The sequence below is a fragment of the Rhinolophus ferrumequinum genome, chromosome 2, assembly GCF_004115265.2.
Source record: "Rhinolophus ferrumequinum isolate MPI-CBG mRhiFer1 chromosome 2, mRhiFer1_v1.p, whole genome shotgun sequence".
Lineage (NCBI taxonomy): Eukaryota > Metazoa > Chordata > Mammalia > Chiroptera > Rhinolophidae > Rhinolophus > Rhinolophus ferrumequinum.
The window spans coordinates 21,954,069-21,978,426 of NC_046285.1; the positions used below are offsets into that span (position 1 = coordinate 21,954,069).

Consider the following 24,358-nt stretch of genomic DNA (forward strand, 5'->3'; position numbering starts at 1 on the left):
CCCTAAAAAAAATAAATCTGTGGATCTAGAGATGAAAACAATCTCAAACCATGAGCAGCTTGTGTTTATAAAAAAGAAGTCATACCACAAAGCATGACTCCTTTTCCTTTGGTAAATTCAAATACAGTAGATGAAGTAGAAGTTATAAATAAAGTCAACTCTGTATTTCAGTAAAAAGACCTCATTAACACATCTTTGCTTAAAAATTAATTCTTTACAAATAAATATTTTCAGATTTTTTGGGTAGATACCCAGGAGAGGGATTGCTGGGTCATATGGTAATTCTATTCTCAATTTTTGAGGAACCTCCACACTGCCTTCCATAGCGGCTGCACCAGTCTGCATTCCCACCAACAGTGTATGAGGGTTCCTTTTTCTCCACAGCCTCTCCAAAACTTGTTATTATTTGACTTGTTGATGATAGCCATTCTAACCGGTGTGAGGTAATATATCATTGTGGTTATTATTTGTATTACTCTGATAATTAATGGCCAAGACAAGGAAACAACCAAAGTGTCCTTCGATAGATGGTTAGATAAAGATGTGGTATACCATGTTTCCCCGAAAATAAGACTTAGCCAGACCATCAGCTCTAATTCGTCTTTTGGAGCAAAAATTAATACAAGACCCAGTCTTATTTTAATATAATATAAGACTGGGTATAATGTAATATAATACTAGGTCTTATATAACATAAGACCGGGTCTTATATAAGACCAGTTCTTATATTAATTTTTGCTCCAAAAGATGCATTAGAGCTGATGGTCCGGTGAGGTCTTATTTTGGGGGAAACACAGTATATACACAACGGAATACTATTCTGCTATAAGAAAAGATGAAATAACACCATTTGCGACAACATGGATGGATCTTGAGATTATTATGCTGAGAGAAATAAATCAGACTGAAAGAGTCGAGAACCATATGGTTTCACTGATATGTGGTATATAAAACTGAAAATGACAAAGGAACAAGACAAACAGATGAAGAAACAAAAACTCATAGGCACAGACAATAGTTTAGTGGTTACCAGAGAGTATGGGGGGAAGACGGTGATAGATGAGGGTAAACAGGGTCAAATATATGGTGATGGAAAGAGAACTGACTCTGGGTGGCGAACACACAATGTGATATATAGATGATGTACTACAGAATTGTACACCTAAAACCTCTGTAACTTTACTAACAATTGTCACCCCAATAAATTTTAATAAAAAATTAATTCAAATTGGTTGGGTATACAACATTGTGTGTCTTATTTGGGGTAAATTATTGCCAATAATAGGAAAGAAGAATGACAGGGTTTCAGTGATATGCATTGTATGGTTATAGCCACTGAAAGATGAGTAGTAGTTCAGAATTCACTTAACAGCACCTCGAAAAAACCTGATTATGATACAGAGACAATTTCTTACATTCATATATGCATATCTAATAATATGTTGTACCATAATCACAAATACACCTCCATTTAACTCTCTTCTCCCTGAACATGAAGGGTCCCAGTACAACGCTCTGAACTTCCTGAAGTTAGTTCTCCATATCCTTCGATAACCTTCTGTCTTCATCTTACCCTTCCAGGTATTTATCTTCAGCCTCACTTACCCTTCCTAACCTACACTTCTCTGCAGCAGCTTTATGTCAGTGAAAGTTACTGATAAAAACTGAAAACTGTGGCTTTTATTATGGGAGGGGAAATCAAGATAAATAGCATTTCCCAAAGAACATTTCATGAGAAGTTAATAAGTAGGCTAAAAACAAAAATATGCCCAAAAGAAAATCCGAGTGGAAAAATCTCCTATTCAAATTTAACATGTTTCTTTACTAAAGAATTTACATGCTAAAGTGTGATCTCAAAAAGAAGTATCTGGTAGGCAACGTTAACAAATACATTTCACCATAGACCTTTCCTTTCCTCAGTTAAGCTCTTATTATCACATGCTGAAACTATTGTTCCATGGAACCCTTTTTGAGACCCCTAAAGGAAAAGGGGAAAGCCTAATGTGGGATTTGGGAAAACAGCGTTTTTGTCAAGATGTGTATTTTCAGGACGGGGCAGACACAGGTGCCCTACAATCGCATCAACACGCTGACCATCCTAAGGGACCTGAATCTGGGTGGTGCATATAGTATCTATGCAACACAAGGAGCAAAAAGTGAAAGCCAACTAGGCACGACAGCAAAGTAGGGCCAGAACAAGGGTGAGGGGGGCGAGGCACCCTGGGGGCAAATTTCAAGGAGGCATTAGCATGCACTAGTCTGAGAAGGAGTGTCTCTTTAGATTTTGTGCCTGAGGCACCCCACTGTCCTCACCCCAGCTTGTGCCCTTCAGAGAAGATGGACCCTCTCACTCACTTCATTCTTATGGAAGAATTTTGCCTACAAATCCCCAGATCTCTACCCTGTTACTAGAGTCTGTGACAATTTTTAAATTAATTACAGATACAGTAAATGTTCTTTGAAAAACTTTCAAGAAATACAGAAATATATAAAATAAAAAGTGAGGTTCTCTCACCCCCACAGTTCTACTCCTGGGTATAAAGGTGTATATACCCAAGAGAATTGAAAACATACGTTTACATAAAACTTGTGCATGAGTGTTCATTGTAGCATTATTCTTATTAGCCAAAAAAACAGACACAAATGAATAAACAAAACGTAGAATGTAGTATGTATATCCATACAATGGCATATATCCACCCTTAAAAAATAATGAAATTCTGATACATGCTGTATGGATGAATCTTGAAAACACTGGCTAAGTAAAGGCAGGCAGACACAAAAGGAAACGTATATGACTCTATTTACATGAACTGTCCAAAGCAGCCAAATTCATACAGGCAGAAAGTAGATTAGTGGTTGCCAGGTCACAGGGGGTGGGGGTGGGAGGATTTGGCTGTGATTCCTAAGAGATACAGAGTTTATTGTTGACGTGATAGAAATGTTCTGGAATTAGACAGTGGGGATAGTTGCACAATATTATCAACATACTAAAAACCACTGAATTGTACATCTTAAAATGGTGTAGTATATGACATAGGAAATATAGCTCAATAATAATAATTTAAAAGTGAAAAAGAGTGAGGGTCTGTCCACCTTCCCTTTGATTAACTAAAATTTATAGAATACCTATTATGCGCAAGGCACATTTGTAAATGCTTTACTCATTAACTCATTTAATTCTCAAAACAACCCAGAGACATCTTTTAAAGGTAAGTTGAGGTAGCCCAGGGGGTTAAGTAATTTGCTCAAAGCCCTGCTGCTAGTGACAGAAGTGGGCTTATAAAATAAGACAGTGTGTCTTCAAAGCTCAGGATGCCCACTAATTATCAGGAGTAATAATTATTACTCATTAAAACTTGGGGGGTATATATTTCCCAGTGATTTTCACTGAGGAAGTGCGGGTGCACATATGCGTGTGTGTGTGTAGATAAATAAAAACCATACACATGGGACTATACTAGGGGTCAGAAAACTATAGTCCATTAGCCAAATCAGGCCCATTGTCTGTGTATGTATAGCCCATGAGCTAAGAATGGAAACATGGGTTTTATATTTTTAAATGACTGAGAAAGAAGGAAACAAAAAAGAGCAGTAGTCATGACACATGAAAAATATACAAAATTCAAATTTCAGTGTCTATCAATAAAATTTTATTGGGACACAGCCATCCTCAATTTAATTTATTTATTTTTTTCTTTTTTTCCCTCTGTGGCTGTTTCTACGCTACAAATGCAGAATGGAGTAGTGGTGACGGAGATGGCATAAATCGGCAAAACATTAAATATTTTTATCAGTCCCTTTACAGAGATTACACCATACATGATACTCTAAAACTTTCTTTGGTCATTAAACTTTGTGTCATGTTCAACCTCCCAGATTTCCTTATAGATGTCTGCAAAATAAAAATGTACCTAAAATTATTAAACCTTCCCCCTACTGAGAATGTCACATCCTTTATCAAGTTGCTCTCAAAACGCTTTCATTAATTTATCTGTTTCCTAATAGAATGTGAAAGTGACCTTCATTTTGGTGGCCTAGTACCTTCATGCTTGTCTCACCTGAATGCAGCAGGCTCTTCCCATGGCTGCTCAGTAGCCACCATTGATGCAGAGTCCTGAGCTGAGCTACCGTTTTGGGCTGCGTGCACAGGTCAATGTCAGATAGACTGTAGAGAGGAACGAACGCATCTCTCATTTTTCTCAACTATCCTACCTTCTTTGCTTTCGCAGAAATGTCTGTTGCTTTATAAGCAGTCATAAAAATAGACAAGGAGCTACTCTTTTGTTGGCCTCATGTAGTGGATATTGTGATGGGTCATTGATCCCTCCCCCTTCCGTGTTTAGACATTCCTTCCCCTGCTGTTGGCAGCTCATGCCTTTCAGTTGTTTCTTGCGTTGGAAATTGCCTTCAGCGTTGTCACTTGCCTAATGCCATGGGCAAATCCATCCAATAACTGGTCAGTGCAGGGATATAAAAGCCCAGCCACTTCAACTTAAGGCAAGACAATTACAAAGGGCCGTCTGAGCTCCAGAGCTCCCTGTAGAATCTACTAAGGCTCAGTTAAACTTAATCATAGTGAGACTTCTGCTGCCCAGTTCTTCTCTCATCCCACAAAGTTGTTGCCCTGAGAAGAACACCCCATAAACTATCTACAATCAAATCTGGATCTTGGAGTCTGTTTCTTCTGGAAACTGACCTAAAACACTCCTCTCTAACTCTTCCCAGAGGAAGAGAGATGTGATATTTGATATGATGCCTGAGTTCGGGACAGGAAAATGAGCACCTACGGCGCAGCCCCTTCCTCTCTGTTTCTGGGCCAGCCCCCATGTAGGCAGGTGCACGCTTCACCTGCTGCTGCCTTTTGTAGGGTAAGCCCAACAGGGTCAGGCTTCAGATGATGCTTCTCAGAAGCAAGTCTGAGCAACAACCCTCAATCTCTTTTCACAGTGATGAGTCTCTAAACTGTGTGACAAAGAAGATGTCTATGGGAGTCTTCGTTGAACTCTAGATTTTCCCTAGAAGTTTAGATTTCTCCCAAAGTCTAAATTTAGCCCAAGATACTAGGAAGTCTAGTTGTAGCAGTAAGCTTAATCTAGGATCTCCAATTTGGTCGGACCAAATTATTAATAATTTGATCTCTGTTGGCTTTATTCCATTGTCTTTGTTTTCTCAGTTGGATGAAAACTATGGGGCATGGATGAATCGTGATCATAATCCTAAACCCACAATGGCAAAGAGCAGCGTTACGTATGTTCAGCAGATAAATAACTCTTCACTCCTCATCGTTAACTATCCATAGTCTAATTTAACAGTCCAAATCAAGTCCAATTTACGTTTATATGCAGGGAGATGCTACCCCAGCAACCCCTTAGAGAGGGGCAAGTCTTAGTTCAAATATAGCTTGAGAACTTGCGCTTCAAGCAAGCGGTTTTCAAATAGGAAAACTGAGCCTGTTTCTTTATTTGTAAATGAAACTAAGAAGACCCATTTCAGATTTAGTTAAGAATTAAAAGCAATAATATATATAAACCATCTCTGGCAATACCTTATAAAGTGGGTACTCAATAAATGTTAATTCATAGCTCAGTAAGGAACAACAACTATTATATAACACACACAAATGGGTTCTGTCTAGATTTTTCAGAGAAAACAAAACTCCTCACTCCTCTACCTCCAAAAAAAGTAGGATGATTTTCACCCAAAAGAGACTATTTAAAGACTATTTATACAAGTTGGTGTATCAGGCTCACACCAAAGTTGACAAGTACAAAAGTAGGTAACAGGTGACAGAGATTTAGAAACAGAGAACCACAAGCACATTCATTTTCCCCCTTTATGTTCTAGCATACACAGACGGGATGCTTTGGATTGAATGGCTTTGTCCCCCTAAAATTCAGATGTTAAATCTTAATGCCCAATGTGACAGAATTAAGAGGTGTGGCCTTTGGTAGGTGATTAGGTCATGAGGACAGAACCCACATGAATGGAATTAGTGCCCTTAGAAAAGAGATCCCAGAGAGCTCCTTCATCCCTTATGCCAGTTGGGGAAACAACAAGAAGACAATGTCTGTGCACGAGGAAGTAGGCCCTCACCAGACACTGAAGGTGCCAGCACCGTGATCTTGAACTTCCCAGCCTCCAGAACTGTGAGAACTAAATGTTTGTTGTTTAAGCCACCAAGTGGATGGCATTCTGCTATAGCAGCCCAAAGTGACTACGAGAAATGAGAACGTTCCCTTTGCCTGCTAAGTACACTGTTAACTCTGAGCACTGTTAACTCTGAGTGGTGGGGGGCAGGGAGGGTGGGGATAGGGCAGAGTCTCCAGAAACTGGATACCCATGATGGCGGTTACCACATTGTCACTCTTATCTGGCCGGAGGCATCAAACAACTCAAGAGTTGCCTTCATTCTGATAGCACGTAGCAAAGGAAGAAGAGAAGCTTGTGGTAGTTAGCCTCATCATATTCTCTTCTCCTAGAGAGGGAGAACCAAGTCTCCTGATGGTTTGCCTAGAAAAGCAGCTTAAACCTAGAGATTCAATAGAAATCTGAAATGGGTGAGGCTAGCCAATGAATGACCACATTGGAAAGCCCAGTGCAGAACCAGTAACCAAGATAAGAAGGTTCAACTTACATGAATGATGAGCATTTACTACTCTGGGAAGTTCTCTGCTATGAACCAGCATTCATATTAAAGATCCTGCACACCATAGAAAAACTAAGGAAAGACAGTTTCTTTAAAGTTCTGGAAAGAAAATTCTCATATGTCACAAAGTGTTCCGGGAGAAAAACCTGGGATTGGAGGTGAAGGTGGGTGACCTTGGAATGTAGACTCTGGGGACGTAATTAATCAATCACTGACTTCATTTGTCTTTTTAGCTTCTGATGCCTGTGATTTCATGAACTCAGAACTATTAATACTATAAATATGACTAGCCTGGTCCAAAAATGAAGCTCTAACACCATGACCTTCAAAACTAGTGAATTCCAGAGAGGAGCTGAATGCTCTGTGAATAAATATGGCCCTTACCATTTTTATTTTATTTTAAATAAATCTGTTGAATATAAACTTTACAGTACTTTTTTTTTTTAAGTTTGGTGTTATTTAAAGCAGACAGAGAGGGAGAGAAAAAGAGAGGAAAAAGAAAGAGGATGAGGAAGAGAGGGAGGAGGAGAAAGGGAGGGAAAAAAAGAGAAGGCAAAGGAAGGAAAGAGACGGGAAGGGAAATCCAGTTTTTTTAAAATACATTCCCTAATTCTTCTCAAAGAGTAGATCGTGAACTGCACTTCAGAAAGCAGTGTGTTTTATAAGTCATAAGCCCTAACAGAAGGAGAGAAGTAAAAATTAACTGAAACATACTATTTATGACTTCTGTTAGGCATTACACATGATATAAAGCACAGAGGGAATTTAAAGAATATGCTCAACTCTATATAAACATGAGGTACCAGAGATTCCAGTCCAAAGGAACAGATTGCTAACTGAAGAGGTGGGAGAAAAGTTCCAAGACCTTCTCAGGTTGTACTCTATGAGCTAATCATACCAGTTTCTCCAGGAATGCAGAATTATTGCAAAATATAAACATACTGGCAAAGCTTAACTTTATGTAACATAGAAGAGAAAAAAAAATATTTCAAGGTATTTAAAACATCCCCAATTTAAAAATATTCATTTCTTAACTTTTTCTTCTTTTTATGGAAAGGAAGAAATCCCCCGGCTCACCTGTATCAAATCCCACACTTGGTACTATGTCCACAGTTCCGTGAAAGGCTCCGGCCCACGCTGAGGTAGCAGTGGTGACTGTCGTTGGATCTGTCTTTGTGATGTCACACTGGGGAGCAGGAATCCTGGCTGCACGCACTGATGGCATCAGCAGGGGCCCGTAGGATGGATCCAGGGCAGGGCCAGCAGAAGGGTGGTGGTGGTGGTGGTGGTGGTGCCGGTGGTGCATGTGGGCGTGGGGGTGGTGGTGCCGCATGTACACATCATGCATGTGGCTGTAGGATGGGCTCACCTGAGATGCCAAAGGATAGTGCCAGGACTCAGACACGGGAGGGGGAGGGGCTGGACCAGTCTGGTGCAGGCCATGTCCTGGCCAGGGGCTGGGGTCGGCCGTGGTAAAGGTGCCAGGGGGGGCCTGGAAGTCAGGATGAACTCCCCCCAAACAGGGTGCAGGTGGAGGCTGGTAAGAGCTGGTCCAAAAAGAAGTCGAGAAACTACTCCTTTGACTTGAGAGAGTTGAGCTGTCTGAGAAGACAGAAAAATAAATTATTTACATAAGATTCAGATCTAGGATGGACTTGCCTCTACTTGTCCAACTTTTACAAGCAGGCTAACCAGTATGCATTCTTTTTCTCCCTACACAGAGGTGAACTGAAACTAAGCAAGCCTCTGTGCTCTTGTGCCAAGTCAATGCACAAGGTTCGAGGTGCTGAAGGAGTCCACTCCAACCCTTGTTTGTTTAGCTTATGCAGTCACAGTCTGTGCTAAAGTTTGCAAATCTGGATTTAAAAGCTTCATGTCTTCCTGGGTGTCTTGCTGCCATCACATCTGAGCTCCCTATGTAATGAAAGCTTATACCATAGATGTGATTCAGGTGGGTTGGAAATAATGATGTTTACTAACTTCCTTTAAACACAAATACAACTTGCATTTGAACTAAACATTTTAATGCTGAAAGTCACAAATAGAAGAAAGGCTGCATGTAATTATGATCATCAACAATCACTTTCCATCAGGAAGAGTCTATTCCAAGTTTATGTTTTCTATAGAGGTCTACAGTCTCTAGACTGAGACTAATAATAGATAATACTTAATAATAGTGACTAAAAGCTGAACACTGGTCCAGGGGCATTTCATGGATGATCTCCATGGATCCTCACTCCAGTTCTAGGACGTAGTTCTTGTTATGATCTCCATTTCATCAATGTGGAAACTGAGGCAGGGGAGAAGCCCAAGACTTCACAGCTGGCGAGTAGGCAACTGAGCTTTGAAGAAGACAGGGAGCCGGCCTCGATGGCTGGCATTCTTCATGACTGTGCCACAAGAGGGCATAATTGTAACTAGAACTTGAACAGCAGAATTTGATGAAGAGTCTGGAAATCGTGAGTGGAAGAGATTCAAGGAAGGGTCATGCGTTTGAAGAGGTGTTTGGAAAAGCGGATAATATCAAAAAAGAGCACTTAGAGATAAAGAAGAAAGAGAGATTCCTTCCCAACTCTGCTTCAATTGCTCCACCTCTTACTCCTCCATAACATATTTATACATGACCTACTATGTACCAAACATATGGAGGCCAGGGATGACCAAACAAACATCACTTTTCATCACAATCCAATGGGGGAGGATAAGTAAATAGATATGTGCAATGCGACATGGTAAGCGCTCTCATAAGGGGGAGCACAGGAGGGCCCTAAGAAAGGGATTGCTAAATTGAAAGAGTGAGTAGGACTAGCCTTATTAAGAGGTAGGGAAGAGTGTTTTAGGCAAATAAAAAAGTATGTAAAAAAAGGCCCCAAATCTCTCTCTCTCTCTCTCTCTCTCTCTCTCTCTCTCTCTCTCTCTCTCTTTCTCTGTCTGTCTCTCTCTCTCTCTCACACACACACATACACACATACACACACACACAAAGTCGCGTTTGAGAGATTGAAAAAAGTTCAGTGTGCAAAAGGTGGCAAAAATGTAAACTAAGGTCCAAGAAGGACTCAGATGGGTAAGGCCTTGCTAAGGCCATACTGGATGTGGGCCCTGTCCTGAGAAGGTCCCAGTGAGCTTTAAAGGATTTTAATTTAGGGGGTGACGTAGTCAGATATCTGTTTAGAAAGATCAATACCTCCTGCGCTAGCCTGTGGCCATGGTGTGGTGTAGCTGAAAGAGCACTGGACTGGGAGTCTAGGGTCCCAGCCAGAGAACCAGCACACAGCTCTTACCCTACGTCATTTTATGGCCCCCAAATAAATCTGTTGACCTCTCTGCAGCTTAGTTTCTTCCATTAAAAATGAGGCATTTGAATTAAATTGCAAATATCTTTTGGCTCCATAGTTCTATCATTCTGTTAACTGACCTATGATTTCTATCTGTAGCTAAAGATAAGGTTGCTTAGCATATTAGTCACGTGTCTACAGTAAGATGCTATTTTTATGTTTATGCTGGGTGCCACACAAAAGAACCTTGCTAGATTTTTCCATTGAATAAAGGCTATCCTAGAAGTACTCGGAAATGAATATATTCAGAAGTCTGACATATTCATGTTTTCACTTCATAAATTTCTAGGACATATTTTGTTGGTTTGTGTTTTTAACCTCAGGGAAGCTTATATAAATTGAATCAACCACCACAAGTGTAATTTGACTAACACAATTAGGATATCACTGTGATGTTCAAACATGCCCTTTCTCTAGCTTCCTTAAGGGCTGTAGTGCTAGCACTGCAACTTCTACCATTCCACCCCTGTCAGCCCTACACACCAGAGCTACACCATTCACCCCATTCATTCATTCTATAGAGAGACGGCTAGTCAGTGTTTCACATTCAAGTCTCTCCCCTGCAGAATTTCCGTGGATCTCAAAACCCTTGGGGGAATCGAGATTATGGTCTTCAAGAGGCAAAAGATGGAGGGGTATATTGTCCTCAGGTCCTCAAAACAGTCCTGGCAAACTTTTCATTGAATGATTTTGTTTTGCCACAATCACAATCCATCAGAAAATAGCACTTAAAATCAAACTTAGTGGCATTGAGGCAAATATGCTTTATTTAAGAATTGTCTTCCTTTGACATGAGAAAAGCCTGCCAATGACAAGAAAGAACATTGTGTAAGCTGTGACAAGAAAATTCAATTTGCCTTAAGTGGTGGCCATTGTAGTATATTTCTGTCACACCCAAATGAACGCTGTCAATGATTCAAGTTTAAAACCCATACGAGGAGTTTATAGAAGCTCCTTATATCAGATAGTGTAGCTTTGCCACCACAAATCTGCCACTTTGCATGGATCCAATCTTTGGTACCAAACCCTTCATTCTACTCATAAGTTTGCTCTCCTGGTGGGGCCAGAATCCCACTATAAAAATGGCTACCCCACCTCTCAGGTGTATGCCAGAAATACAGAGTTCCCCTTATTAAAATCTCCCATTTAAATGTCAAAAGTACAGAGAATATACATCACTTCTTTGGATGCTTTCCTTTATTTTTTTCATATATATGTAAATAGACCCAATTTTATTTTATAGATGCTTAAGCATTTTGGATATGCAGACACAAATGTGAATAATGAACGAATTCATTACCAAAAATCTTGTCCACTTATGAAGTATTGTGATTAGTGAAGACATTATCATTGAAAGTGGAAATCTGTTTTTAAATATATACTTCATAAAGTCTGAACAAAGCTTTGAAATGCCCCAGAGAAAAATAAAATTAAAAGCAACTTACTATTTCCCAGTTAGTATGTCTCCTGAGATTAATACAGACTTTGCAGAGATCTATGCAGCCATTTCAAAAACAATGTTGCATTTTACAAAGTAAATGAAATGATATCGGATAGAAAATATGTTTATGGGCAAATCTAAACTTCAAAACCATTATTTGGTATCTTGATTGTTAAAAAATAATCTTGATACAAAGAAACAGATGATACGCTTTTTCTTCATGCCTGGGAATCAGTGTACTTATTTCATATGTATGTAAATTTTTTCATTACATGACTCTTTGCTTACGAGTACTTAATCACAGCCACATTTTTTGGATGAAAAAGCATATGGAAAACTGTGCACCAGCTATTTCTGTGAAATATTGCTTTTCAGGTTATTGGGGGAAATTCAGAACTGTATACTGTTAACACTCCATGGTGACTTTGGGCTCAACGTTACTTGATAGTTGGATGATGTTAACACTGACAATCTGACATCTACCAAAAAATCTGAATATTTTGATTCAGTTTGCATCTGGGATTAAAAAATATTGTACACACAATATTATTCCTAAACAACAACAAAAATGACAAATTGATGCATACCCACTACGATCTACCCAAAACATACCCAATACTCTCACTGTGCGATTTATACCAGAAATATACCTAAGAGATATAGAAGAGTTTAACATGGAGCGTCAAGTGGTTCTTTCAATTCATAGTAGTTGGGATACTTTTTATATTAATTCTAAAGGTCTCTGAAAAAAATCTAAGGGCAAACAGTTTAGCAAGAGGAAATTCAACGTGTGATTTTAAAAAATAAACACTGTACTACCTAATTTTGAAAAAAAAGGAAATTATGTTAAAAAGAAAAATGGGACAATAAAATGTCGTAGAACTTCTATCTTATCTTAGAAATCTCCAAAAAACATTCTTAGAATAAATATTGATTTAAAACACTAATGTTACAAGATAACATTTACCTTTTTATTAGCCTCGGTGAAAAAAAATGCTACTGCATTCTTAACCTAAAAGATCTACATTACAATTTAATTCCCATCCTCTTGTTTGCTTCCCATGAAAAGAAATTGTTGGGTCAGAGGTGAAAGGATATGCGTTCCAACGTTTTCTGTCACTCAGGAATTAGCATTACCATTATATCCAAAGATTGCCGGCTAGTTACTTTGTTCTAGAGTTGTTTAAATGGGCCTCGTGACTCTAAAATGAGTTTCAAAGGCTGTATCAGATGCCCACACTCCTTGGAGGCAGGACCATGAGGTCAGTCAGCCCTCACTTCCCTTCCACGTGTCTTTTCTAAACTTCCCAAAAGCAATTACTCCAACAGTGCCTCCTGCAGATGCAGCTCAACTCTCTCCTGGTCTCAGCAGCTTAGGAGACCAGCCCTCCTTTCCTTTCCCCTCTTTGTTGTTTTAGGTTAGTGCTCATTTTGAGTGGTCTTTCTTATGAGAATGAGTTGTTCCAAGCAGCTATTATGTTGATCAATCAAGCAATAATTACTTTGCTACTACATAAGAAAAAATGTCAGTAAGTTTACTCTTCAGCATGGTTTTTAAATCAGCGATATATTTTGCTATGACTCTACTTAACTACACCCCTTTCCAATACACACACACACACACACACACACACACACACACACACACACTTTCTGTAATAGTACTTGAGCTCTGAGATCCATGCGTGGACATATTTCATATTTGAAGCTGATGCTTCTATTTAGTGGGTGGTGGGGTAATCTAACTCATTAGGTTTTCTTAACTGAGAAGCCCTATTCAATTCCTGCTAGAATATATAGTGGAATAAGAAGGAATTGATGTTATATTGTGCCAAAGAACAAATATTCCTTGTCAATTGTTTGCCTAACAGTTGCAAAACACCTAAAGAGGATTTTCCTCACGTCATCAAGTTATACATTTAAGGTATGACCATTTTCCATTATTAGCTAACATCTACTCTTGTCTAAAGATTTACTGTGTAAATATATTCTGCCATCAATCATGATTCAGTTTTAAATTCCTTTGTAGCACTGTAGTACTTGTGCAGCACTGTAAAAATTTTGTGCCGTAAATTAGACCCTTTAATTTAATACAGCTGTCCAGCAGCTACCGCATAAAGTACTGTTGTCATGACCATCAACATTGCCAATAGCTTTGAGGACCTATATGTCCAAGACACTGTGTTTTTGCCAGAAACACAAATTTCCAAAATAACAACGTTTCTGCATAGAAACCCAAGGTTGGCTTTTTACTCGTATGTACAAAATGAGTGGAAACTCACTTAGGGAAGAGAGAAAATGCATCTGACCTTGATTTAGCACTTTGCTTCGAGCCCTATGCCAAAGTATTTATGTACATTATTTAAAGAGTCTTAACAATAACCCTAGAAAATGGGTAACGGCAAACACATATTATATAAAGTTGATCCCAGAGATATTTTAAGTAATTAATGCAAAATCACATTGCAACCAGACAGTAATAAGGGCCAAACCTGAACCCAAAATGAAGAGAATCCAAAGATTACATTATTGCTTTAAACCTGTATTGCTTTGGCAATTAATACAAAATCGCCAATAACTCTCTTTACTAGACATGGGAATCTCAATTTATTATACCTGTCTTTAAGATATTATTAACTAAATCTTTATTTTGTGAATCTATGAATTGTATCCAAGTTGTATATGTTTATCTAAAACTGACTGATTTACAACTAGAAACAACTATGGTCCAGTTCTATTCACAAATGGAAAGTAAATAACACATTTGAAATCACAGAACTTTACAGAGAAAATATTTCAACAATCACTCAATTCAACCTCCTTGTTTTATAAATAAGAAAACTGTAATTAATGATTTCATACAACTTATTGCTAATAATTTTCTATTAAGGACTTTTTTGTTTGCTAATCCAGGGTACATGGTATGCACTTGGTTCATTTAATTCAGTCACTTCCTCATTCAATTCAGATTTATTCCAGATCTTCTATATAGAAATGCGTTATCCCGAGTGTTCGGGAAAATGATGTGCAATAACTAGATGTATGTAGTCTAAGTAGGACTACTAAGGGCTACTCTGATAAATTAAATAGACATAGAAAGCTGAAAAACTTCTCGTTGCCAGCATTTTCGCTTCTCATTAAATACTGTAAGCTCAGCCATTACTTATGCCTTTCTCTGGGCTGCTGCCTCTGCCTTGAATAACTTCCCCTAGATATTCATGTGCTTCTTATTTCTCCTCATGTCTGTGCTCAACTGGGATGGAATCGGAGAGAGCGCCTATTATCACCCTAAGTAAAATAGTACCTTGCGTTTCATCATATATTTATTATCTGACTTTCACTGGAAAGCTCCATGAGTGTAGAGTCTTAGACTTTCCTGTTCACTGATATTTTCCCACCACCTAGAGCATAGTAAGACTTTAATAAATATTTGCTGTGCAATTCAATGAATGAAACAAGAGATAGACTTAAAGGCCAAATTTAAGATAATGCCAAGAAAATTGTAATAAGAGTTACTAAATCATTACCATTATCCAGCCTTTCTATATTGCAATTTGACACCTGTCCAAAGGTGTTCTCTATTCAGTCATGCAGATTATGGGAAAAACACTGAATTGTAGTTTTTACATATACACAACACGTCACTTAAAACTATGCTAGTTTTGATACCATAGACAAATCACTCTCACCTCTAGTTATAATTTGGGGCTCTCATTCCTACTTTTCATGTTACATGATTGCTAGGTTGCCTATGCCAGTATACTAAAAGAAATAGGCATTGTATTAATTGTTCTCCTAGGACGGATTATCTTGATAGGATTTATTATTGATAGACCAAACTATTCATTAAAGCCAGGTAATTAACTGAAATTTTCACATTTTCACCCTCTACAAGTTATTAAACATATTCACTATCGCTATCAAACAGGGAATCAGTTGATTCCATAACATCTTAGGTTTCCAAGGACTTGGTTCTCATTCTTGCGGGAAGTCTGTAATATGTGCTAATCCAATCAGTGGTGATGAGTCCCAAGGCACCTCTATCAAGGTCTCAGTCCGCGGAGTTTGTACTCCACCTTCCCCTCTATAGCCACTCCGTATCTTAGTGTTCTTCATATTTACTACAAAGAGGGAAAGAAGGAAGGGAGGGCGGGAGGGGAGAAAGAAAGCATCCTACCTACAGATTAGGCCCAGCAATTTCATACGGCCAAGACCTCTCGCACAATGGAGTGGAACCATTGCTCTGATGCTGAGAGGGGCCCGGCCACCCATCGCCTCTCACCTGCCCCACCACAGGTGAGCAGCCTTCCCTCAACATAGGACCATCTGGGCACTTGCTAAAGTATGATCCCCAGCGCATCCCTTTAGAGACTCTGATTCAGTAGGTGTGAGTTAAGGAGCCTGCAGTCTGCGGTTTTCACAGCACTAGATCGATGATTGTCAAACTTGAGCCTGCCTCTGAATCCCACTGGGAGGACTAGTTAAAACACAGATTACTCTGCCCCTGAGTTTCTGATTCAGTAGGTCTGGGGAGTGGCCCAAGAATCTGTATTTCTAATAAGCTCCTACATGGTGTCCATGGTTCCAGACCTGGAAACCACACTTGAGAACCGCTTTACTAGATACTGCCTATAACCTGGCAAGTTCAGGAAAAAAAACATTCATAACACATTTCTTAAAACTATCATTGGAATGAAGTACTATTTTTTTCTCTAACCTTATACTCACCCCAATTAAGATGTCACCCAAAAACTTTCAGTGAGGTAGTACTCAGATTCAAATACACCTCTGTGACCTCTAGAGAGAGAAATAAAGAAGAGGATGCCCGATCTACTGTTTTTACTTTACCAAGGTAAAAACAATCGTCTAAACCACGTAGGTATAGTCAGCCAATAATGTCTGGATTGTACACTACAAAGAGTTAATACCACAACAAAGCAGGACAGAGAGAGCTATCAAGAGAACACAGAAGGCTTTCAAAGTTTGTATTCCTGGGTCAGACTCAGATCTCTGCTATGCCACCACGTAGCACCTAGTGGAATGAGCAAGAGCTAATTTTTACAAGCTGATCCAGGCACGCCTATTATTTAGAGATCCAAATTGGGCCATCGGGGCTTAAGGAATGGTGCCTCGCAGCTGGATCCTGCCACTATAAACGCCGGCTGGTTGCATCACTACTTTCCATGAGGAATTTAAGGGGTGTGACTGCATCCTTTCCAACCCTGCATTCCACATGTGACAAAACCGATCCAGCTGTTTGTCTGAAAGAAATTCCTTGCTGTCCTTAAAAATTAAAAAGCAAGTGGATATCCGTCCTACGGGGCGCAAGTCTCCAGCTGGAACCTGGTACAGGCGGTTGCGAAACAGACACAGGGCCCTGGAGAGCCTCTGCTTTTGAATTCTTACCTCGCCAGAGGGGGGTTAGCCCCATCTTGCTTTTGGAAATGGCAGATTCTGGATGGAGGGTGCTGGCTTGGCCCAAAGCTCTTGAGAAGTGTTCATCCACTACTGACCCAATGTCTCCCTGGAAATAAGTGAAAAGGACACAGCGAGAGTTAAGGTACTCCATCTCGGCAGGCTGGTCTTTCTCCTGCTCCTGCTCCTCCTCCTCCTCCTCCTCATCCTCCTCCTCCTCCTCTTGTTTGCTGGGAAGGGTGACTTCCAGAGAGTCCTGCATCTTGCTGTATACCGCTAACTTCCTCTGGGATGGAATAAACAAAACACGGTATCAAAGACAGTCTGTCAAAGCGCATCAACTCGTTCACTTGTCACTTAAAAACATCTACATGGTAACATATGTTCGCAGACGAAGTCTCCTTCATCTGCGCTACTCCATCTCCATCTCCCTCCCCAAACCAGCCTTCTCCTTCCCACCCTGGGGGTGGGGAAGTTTGTTAATTCAAATGTAGCAACAACAAAAAAGTCCGTTATTACATGGTTTATTTTCAGAATGTAAAAGGTTTCGTTTTTGTTTTTTATTTTATTTTTAAATCTAGATAGACCAAAAGGAGAGTGACTTAAAAAAAAAAAAACAATGACAAATTCCATCCCATGTTGTTGTTTTTTTATTTTAAAGATTTAATGTGCAGCAACATTATACTTTAGGACAGGGAGAAATAGGGGATAGAAGGCCTAATTGTCTACGGGTGGGGTGAAGAAGAAAAAAAGCTTTTTATAAATGAGATAAACTAAAACGAAAACAGGAATGTAGCATCTTATAAAAAGATTTGGCAGATATGCTGAATTCATTTCTCCAAAATCGAACTAAAATGACAAAATAAGTCTGTGTGAAGATCCATTTTGCATGGAACATATTTTTCAGATGTTCCACTTACCACCATTATCATAGAGCAGTGAAAAAAGGTATCAGCATGCCTTACAGAAAATAATACAAGATACTAGCAATGGCTAGTGTGCCTTTCAAATAAAAATGAGCAAGTATGGATAGTTTATAAATCTTTTTTAAACATATGATCTAGCGATAACAATTAATGTATGTTATTCCAGTCACTCTTACGAGACTTTATATTTATTATCCCATTTAATCTTTACAATTCTGTAACATGGTTATTGATACTATCCATATTTTAAAGATGAAGAAACTGGGTCACAGAGATGTGAAGTAACTTGCCAAAGCTCACAAAGCACGAAGTGGTGGAGCCAGAATGTATAATAAAACTATGCAGGTGTACACATGTGTGTACATATATATGTTGGAGGAAAGCAGGGGACGGGTATCTACTATGGGAAGAAAAATCACCAAAATGTTATGTTTTGTATTATATTTCTGGGTGGTAAATTTCTGGTTGTTATTTTCTTATTCCTGCTTTTCAATATTTCCAAACATTTTTCACTGCACACATATTACTTCTATAACCAACAACTTCAATGTGAAGTAGGTATAAGAAGATAATGCTAAAGATTATAAAATTCATTATTGTGATGACACAATGAGCTTTCTGTCATTGTATACCTGCAAAACCTGATTCTTTGTCATGCCATTTTTTTCCAATTCCAGAAAAAAATGCATGCTAGAAAATGAATGTGAGTTGAAAAAAATAAATTGTTCTAGTTTTGCAAATGTTATCAAAACACATAACCCAGACTCTTATGTTTCTAATGTAATTACTAGCTTGGAAAGCTACAGCTCCAAATTATAAATGCATCATTCAGTAAATTAAACCCTTTCCCACTAGCAATGAATATGTTGTTCTTGTGTGAGGTAGATCCTGAAATGTTCAGGTATATTATGAGCTCCTGGTTATTATTTAGGGGCTGCTACTTATAAATATATGTATTGCTTTTTATTTATAATTTGTGTCAATACGATTACCTCTTGTTGATAAATAGATAATTCATTCCTTGTGAGTGAATATGCCTCACTGAAGAAAGAATAGGCGATTGTAATAACTGAGTGGTTATATTTCTTACAATCTGTTTTGCACAGATTTAAACAAGGGTATATTTTACTTTAACAGTAAAAGCAGCACAATAACATAGGTTATGTATAAAATGAGGAGATTGATCTGAATGACCTCTAAAGTTACTCCTAGCTTTAAATTCCATTATATAATTAAATGCATATTATGATTTATTAGTCAAATCACAGTACTATTTGTGCACATGTGACTTGAAGTCATACCATTTTAAGCAATAGACACACACTCTCTGCTGAACACTCCGGCATATTAGAAAGAAGCAGTTTTTATATGAGAAGGAAATTAAAACTGATCTACAGAGTGGCTTCGCTGTCCACGGAGTTCATTATTTTCTATGAAACTGACTTCATTTTCCTGTTAACGTCCAGCTCAATATTAGTTTGTAAGAACTGAGTTTTGCAGCTATTGCTTCATTTGTTTAATTTTAACATTTATTCTTTAAATGAAAAAGCCCTGGGTATGTTAATTATGCAAAGAAAGGCAATGTTTTATGTTAACCCAATTAGCAACTAATTATTAGAGGAAATAAAATTAAAGTTTCATATATGTAAAAATATGTAAACTGCAAAATTGGATATAAATGTGGCATAGTATCATGACCAATAGCAATAATAAAATATCTTAATTTTTTTAATTGATAGAAATTGAATTTAATCTATAGATTTTCAATCTATTTAAGATTACACAATTTTCTAAATGCAAAATAATGTCATGTTATTCTTTTTCAACCATTGTTGAATGGCTGGCTACAAATAAATTAATCTAAAAATTACATACTTTTTCCATATGAAATAGGGAAAATGAGCAAAATTTGCTATTGTATCAAAAGACCTTGTATTAATCTATCTTCTAAAATCCATTCTTTTGTCAATGGATGCATTGATTCTCCATATTCTTTATATTTCATATATATGTAATATGTCTGTATATACACATATGCATTTTTATAAAAATATACTGACGTTATTTATTTTGATATACAACCACCTGTGGTTCTATAAAATATCTATATTGACTCCTCTATTTAAGTAAAAATTTTTGGAATGATTAAATATACTTTTTTTCTCTCTCTCCCAACTCTTTAAAGCACGTCTTCTACTAATTAAATAAATTTGCTTGGAGACTATCAAACAAATAAAATGGAAAGGAGCCTAGGATATACCTACCAATAGGAAGGGTTTGCAAAGCACATACCTATCATTCATTCCCTCTTGTACTTTTTCAGATAAAGTTGGGCCAATTTTCAGAAATTATAGTGAATCAATTTAAATATTTATATTACACACACACACACTCACACACACAATTTATATCCTCACTGTCAATATCAACTTTAAAGGGAGAATTCTAAAGTACCCGAATGGCCTGGCTGCTACCTAAAAGGCTAACACTTAATTTGCATACATTTTTCTAACACTAAGTGTGAGCATGAAGAAAACAGAACACGGAATTTTGACAGCCGTTGATTCATATGTTGACAGTCACAGCGTCCTGACACTCATCTCCATAGACTCTTAAGCCTTTTTGTTATCTGTGCTCCAGTGACAATAAATCAATTCTTTGCTTTTTGGGAAAAAAAAATCTAAGTATGTTACTTGTGTGCTTTTCTGTATTGCCTTGGTGTTTGTTCTTTGGAAAGAAACTTCCCTGGTGTTATCTTCTTTGTTGAGAATAACATAGAAAATTCAAAATGTTGAGAATAAATCTCAAATCATCAAAACCTAGGTTTCCTGAATCAAGTTTAAGAAGCAATCTTGTTCATGTTTTTCTCAAAATGCACAATCACTTTCTAAACAGATCCAAATCACTCAGAAATGTTTATGCTTTTCTTAGGAGACCCTGAAGAATTGTTAACAAACATAAAGAAGCCATCAAAAGGGACTTGAAAAACTACAAGTTGGTTTATGTAATGCACATTACTCATTCTCATCTCAGAGGAATGACACTTGCTGCCCAGGTAAAATGACACCCAAGTTAAATGAAACAATGAGGGATTTGATAGCCACAAAGTTAGAACTAACTCAGGAAGAGGTCAAAGGAGCAGGGAAGAAGGCGGCCCAGGCAGCGCAAACCATACCCAGCCACCTCGCAGCCTGCAGTCAGGCTCAACAGAAACAAACTCACACAGGAATGTGCAGGGGAAAGGGTTTGTCTGACAAGAGAAAGACTTCCATGTCAGGAGCCAAATACCACTAACTCCCTAAGGCTTAAGCCTACCAAATGCCAAATGATTACTGTGCGTATGTGGAAACTTTTTTCCTAAGGAAACAAAAGTATTTTAATGAATCATTGGATATTTGGAAACAGCTTTTTGCTTTTTTTTTTTTTTTTTTTATGTTTGAAACATGCTTAGAGCCTATAACATGTTTCCCCGAAAATAAACCCTAGCATGAATTTTCAGGATGCTCGTAATATAAAATAAGCACTAATGCATCTTTTGGAGCAAAAATTAATACAAGACCTGGTCTCATCGTATTTCCCCAAAAATAAGACCAGGTCTTATATTAATTTTTGCTCCAAAAGACAAATTAGGGCTTATTTTATATTACGAGCATCCAGAAAATTCATGCTAGAGTTTATTTTCCGGTTAGGTCTTATTTTCGGGGAAACACAGTAAAGACGGACCACTAACCAGGAGTAATGGTTTCAAAACTGTGAAGTCCATAAAAGTGGTGCATTGCTCTTTGATCGTATTTTTCTGAATTCACTTGGATAACAGATTTTTTTTTCTGTAATTTCAGAGAGACTTGAAATTTTGATCCTTAGCCTACCTGGAAAAGAAGGAATCAGGTTATGGGAGGGTAGGTCAGAATAAGGAAGATGAGCCACAGATATACATATATATCTGTATTAATATATACAGATAACAAAAGATAAATGCAAATCACATTTGACTTCTGCAGTTACAAGAGGTGCTCAAAGTGGTTACCATCAGTGTCCAGACACTTCTGGATTACAGCGAACTACTGCTTGAGCATAGATAACATCTCTCAAACGTGTATATATTTTTTTGGCACCCCCAGTATATATATCGAGGGTGCCAAAACAAATGTACACAAGTGGACACTGGTCAACCTTGCTCAAGCAGTAGTATGCCATAATCAGAAGTGTCTGGACGCTGATAGTAACCACTTTGAGCACCTCTTGAGCACTTTGAGCACTTCTAATTGCAGAAGTCAAACGTGACTTGTATTAATCTTTTGTTGTTGGTATATATTGAGTATTACAATTTTAATAGTTGTTTCCCTTTCTTAAAATGTGTATGCATTTTTTTGGCACCCTCTGTGTGTGTGTGTGTGTGTGTGTGTGTGTGTGTATTTCATGAACTCTTTCACACTCACAAATATTTTGTCTAAGTAATTATTCCCAATTTACATACGCAAGTACTGACTTACTTGGCTAGGACCATCTAAATAGTAAATGGCAGAGAGGGGATTAGAACATATTTCAGTCTGACTACAAAGCATGTGCCAAGAGAACAGACTGAAGAAAATGAGTCTCTATATGATATTTATTTTAACTGAACACACAAACAGAAGCGCAGAGTCAGCATGGCAGCGCATGCTAACTAAGGAGAATCTAAAGTTAATGCATTTAAAAAATTAGATATGTAAACATATCAGAGGGGAACACTGAATAAATTATATAAACGTCTAACCACTAGGCTGTACACCTGAAACTAATATAAAGTAATATTGAATGTCAACTGGAACTGAAAAAAATAATTAAAAAAAAAACCATATCAGAGGATGGCTATTAAGTAATGCAGTACTCTTCAAAATATATGTATATCTAGATGAAACTGAACTTTTCTATCTAAGAATGTATCGTCCCAGGGTATTATGCTAAGTGAAGTAAGTCAGACTGAGAGAGACAAATACCATATGATCTCACTTATATATGGAATCTAAAGAACAGAATCAACAAATGAACAAAACAGAAATAGATTTACAGATATAGAGAACAAACTGATGGTTGCTAGAAGGGAGGGGTTTGGGAGGATGGGTAAGAAAGGTGAAGGGATTAGGAAGTACAAATTGGTAGTCACAAATTAGTCACAGGGTTGTGAAATACAATATGGGAAATATAGTCAGTAATATTGTAAAAACTATAATGTCAGATGGGGGTAGACTTATTGGGAAGATCACTTCATACGTTATATAAATGCCTAACCACTATGCAATATACCTGAAACTGAAACTAATATAAAATAATATTGAATGTCAATTATAATTTTTAAAAAATTATAGGCATGAGATATAAAGTACAGCTTAGGTAATATAATCAGTGGTATTGTAATAGCTGGGTATGGCGTCCGATGGGTAATAGACTTGTTGGGGTTATTACTTTGTGAAGTATATAAGTATATAATCACTACGTTGCTTTGTACACCTGAAACTAACAATAAAAATTAATTAATTGAAATTTAAAAAATGTATTGTCCCCTTGGCAATTCAGATACATAATACAATTACTTGCCATTTTTCTGAAAATCCTATTTTGGAAATGCGAACAGAGCCAATTTGTGAGATACAGTCACACCTTGAGATTCTGTTTGTTTGTTTGTTTGTTTGTTTTTATTTTTTTTACAGTAGGAAGGAATAAACTAAAAATAATATTACTTAACATGATCAGCTATTTTTGAGCACACTTGCCTCTCAATAATTCTGGTCATTATAAAAAATCAAACCCATCCCCCTCCGTGAATGAAATTTTTCCAGTTTTCAATATTTTCCAAAAAATGTGCCAGAGGCTTAGAGAGAACTTCAAAATTTTCATTCCCAAAATGTTTTAAGCAATGATCACAAAATAAGGGTACATGTTCTCTCCCAAACTGACTACTTTGAATGGAACAATGGTTTCCGATGTACAAATTTCTGGTATGTTTGTATAATTCTATTACTAGCTTACGGTATGATTTCATTTGTTTTAATTTCTCTGTTATTCACTGAACTGTCAATTAACTCATATTTTGTGTTAGTAATTGTGCAAAGACTTGGAGCCACAAAGATGAAAGCCATAGCCTGTCCCCAAAACTCAAACTACTCATACTTTGTTGGGAAAGCATTGTAAGGGCCATGGAAAATAAACAGAACCTCATGGTTTATCCATACAGCTAATCGTGTTATTTCTCTAAGTAGTTAATATTCAAAAATTTTTAAATAAGAAAAGTAAGAAGGTAACGTTTGGTAAATAACTAATTGTTTTCTTGTTTCTAAGGCAGCCCAGATGGGAAGGGAACGCGATAGAAAGAACTGCAATAAGAGAGAGGATTTAACCAAAGCTAGTCCATGAGTCTGACTAACCCTTTGGCCCTCAGCTTCCTCTTTTGAAAATAAGGAATTGTGACTTGATTATCTCAAAGGTCTTGTCCAATTCTATATCCTAATAAGCAACATGTTGGAGCTCTAGAAAAATTCACACTTAATTTTCTTCCTTCCATTGGCTGCCTCTTCTAATTTTGCAGGACACTAGCCAAAAAAACCCTACA

General features: G+C 37.7%; 1 protein-coding gene across 2 annotated transcripts in view; it reads right to left on the minus strand.

The window, feature by feature from the left end:
* VGLL3 (vestigial like family member 3) overlaps positions 1–24,358 on the minus strand; it is a 49,311-nt gene that overhangs the window by 18,770 nt on the left and 6,183 nt on the right. The window contains exons 2-3 of one of the 2 annotated variants that reach the window (XM_033091863.1): positions 16,835–16,952; positions 7,727–8,251 (exon numbers count right to left, since the gene is read on the minus strand). In XM_033091863.1, coding sequence (XP_032947754.1) covers positions 7,727–8,251; positions 16,835–16,952 — 643 coding nt within the window. Of the gene's footprint in view, positions 1–7,726; positions 8,252–16,834; positions 17,130–24,358 lie in introns of both variants that reach the window. The other variant, XM_033091854.1, reaches the window with a different exon arrangement.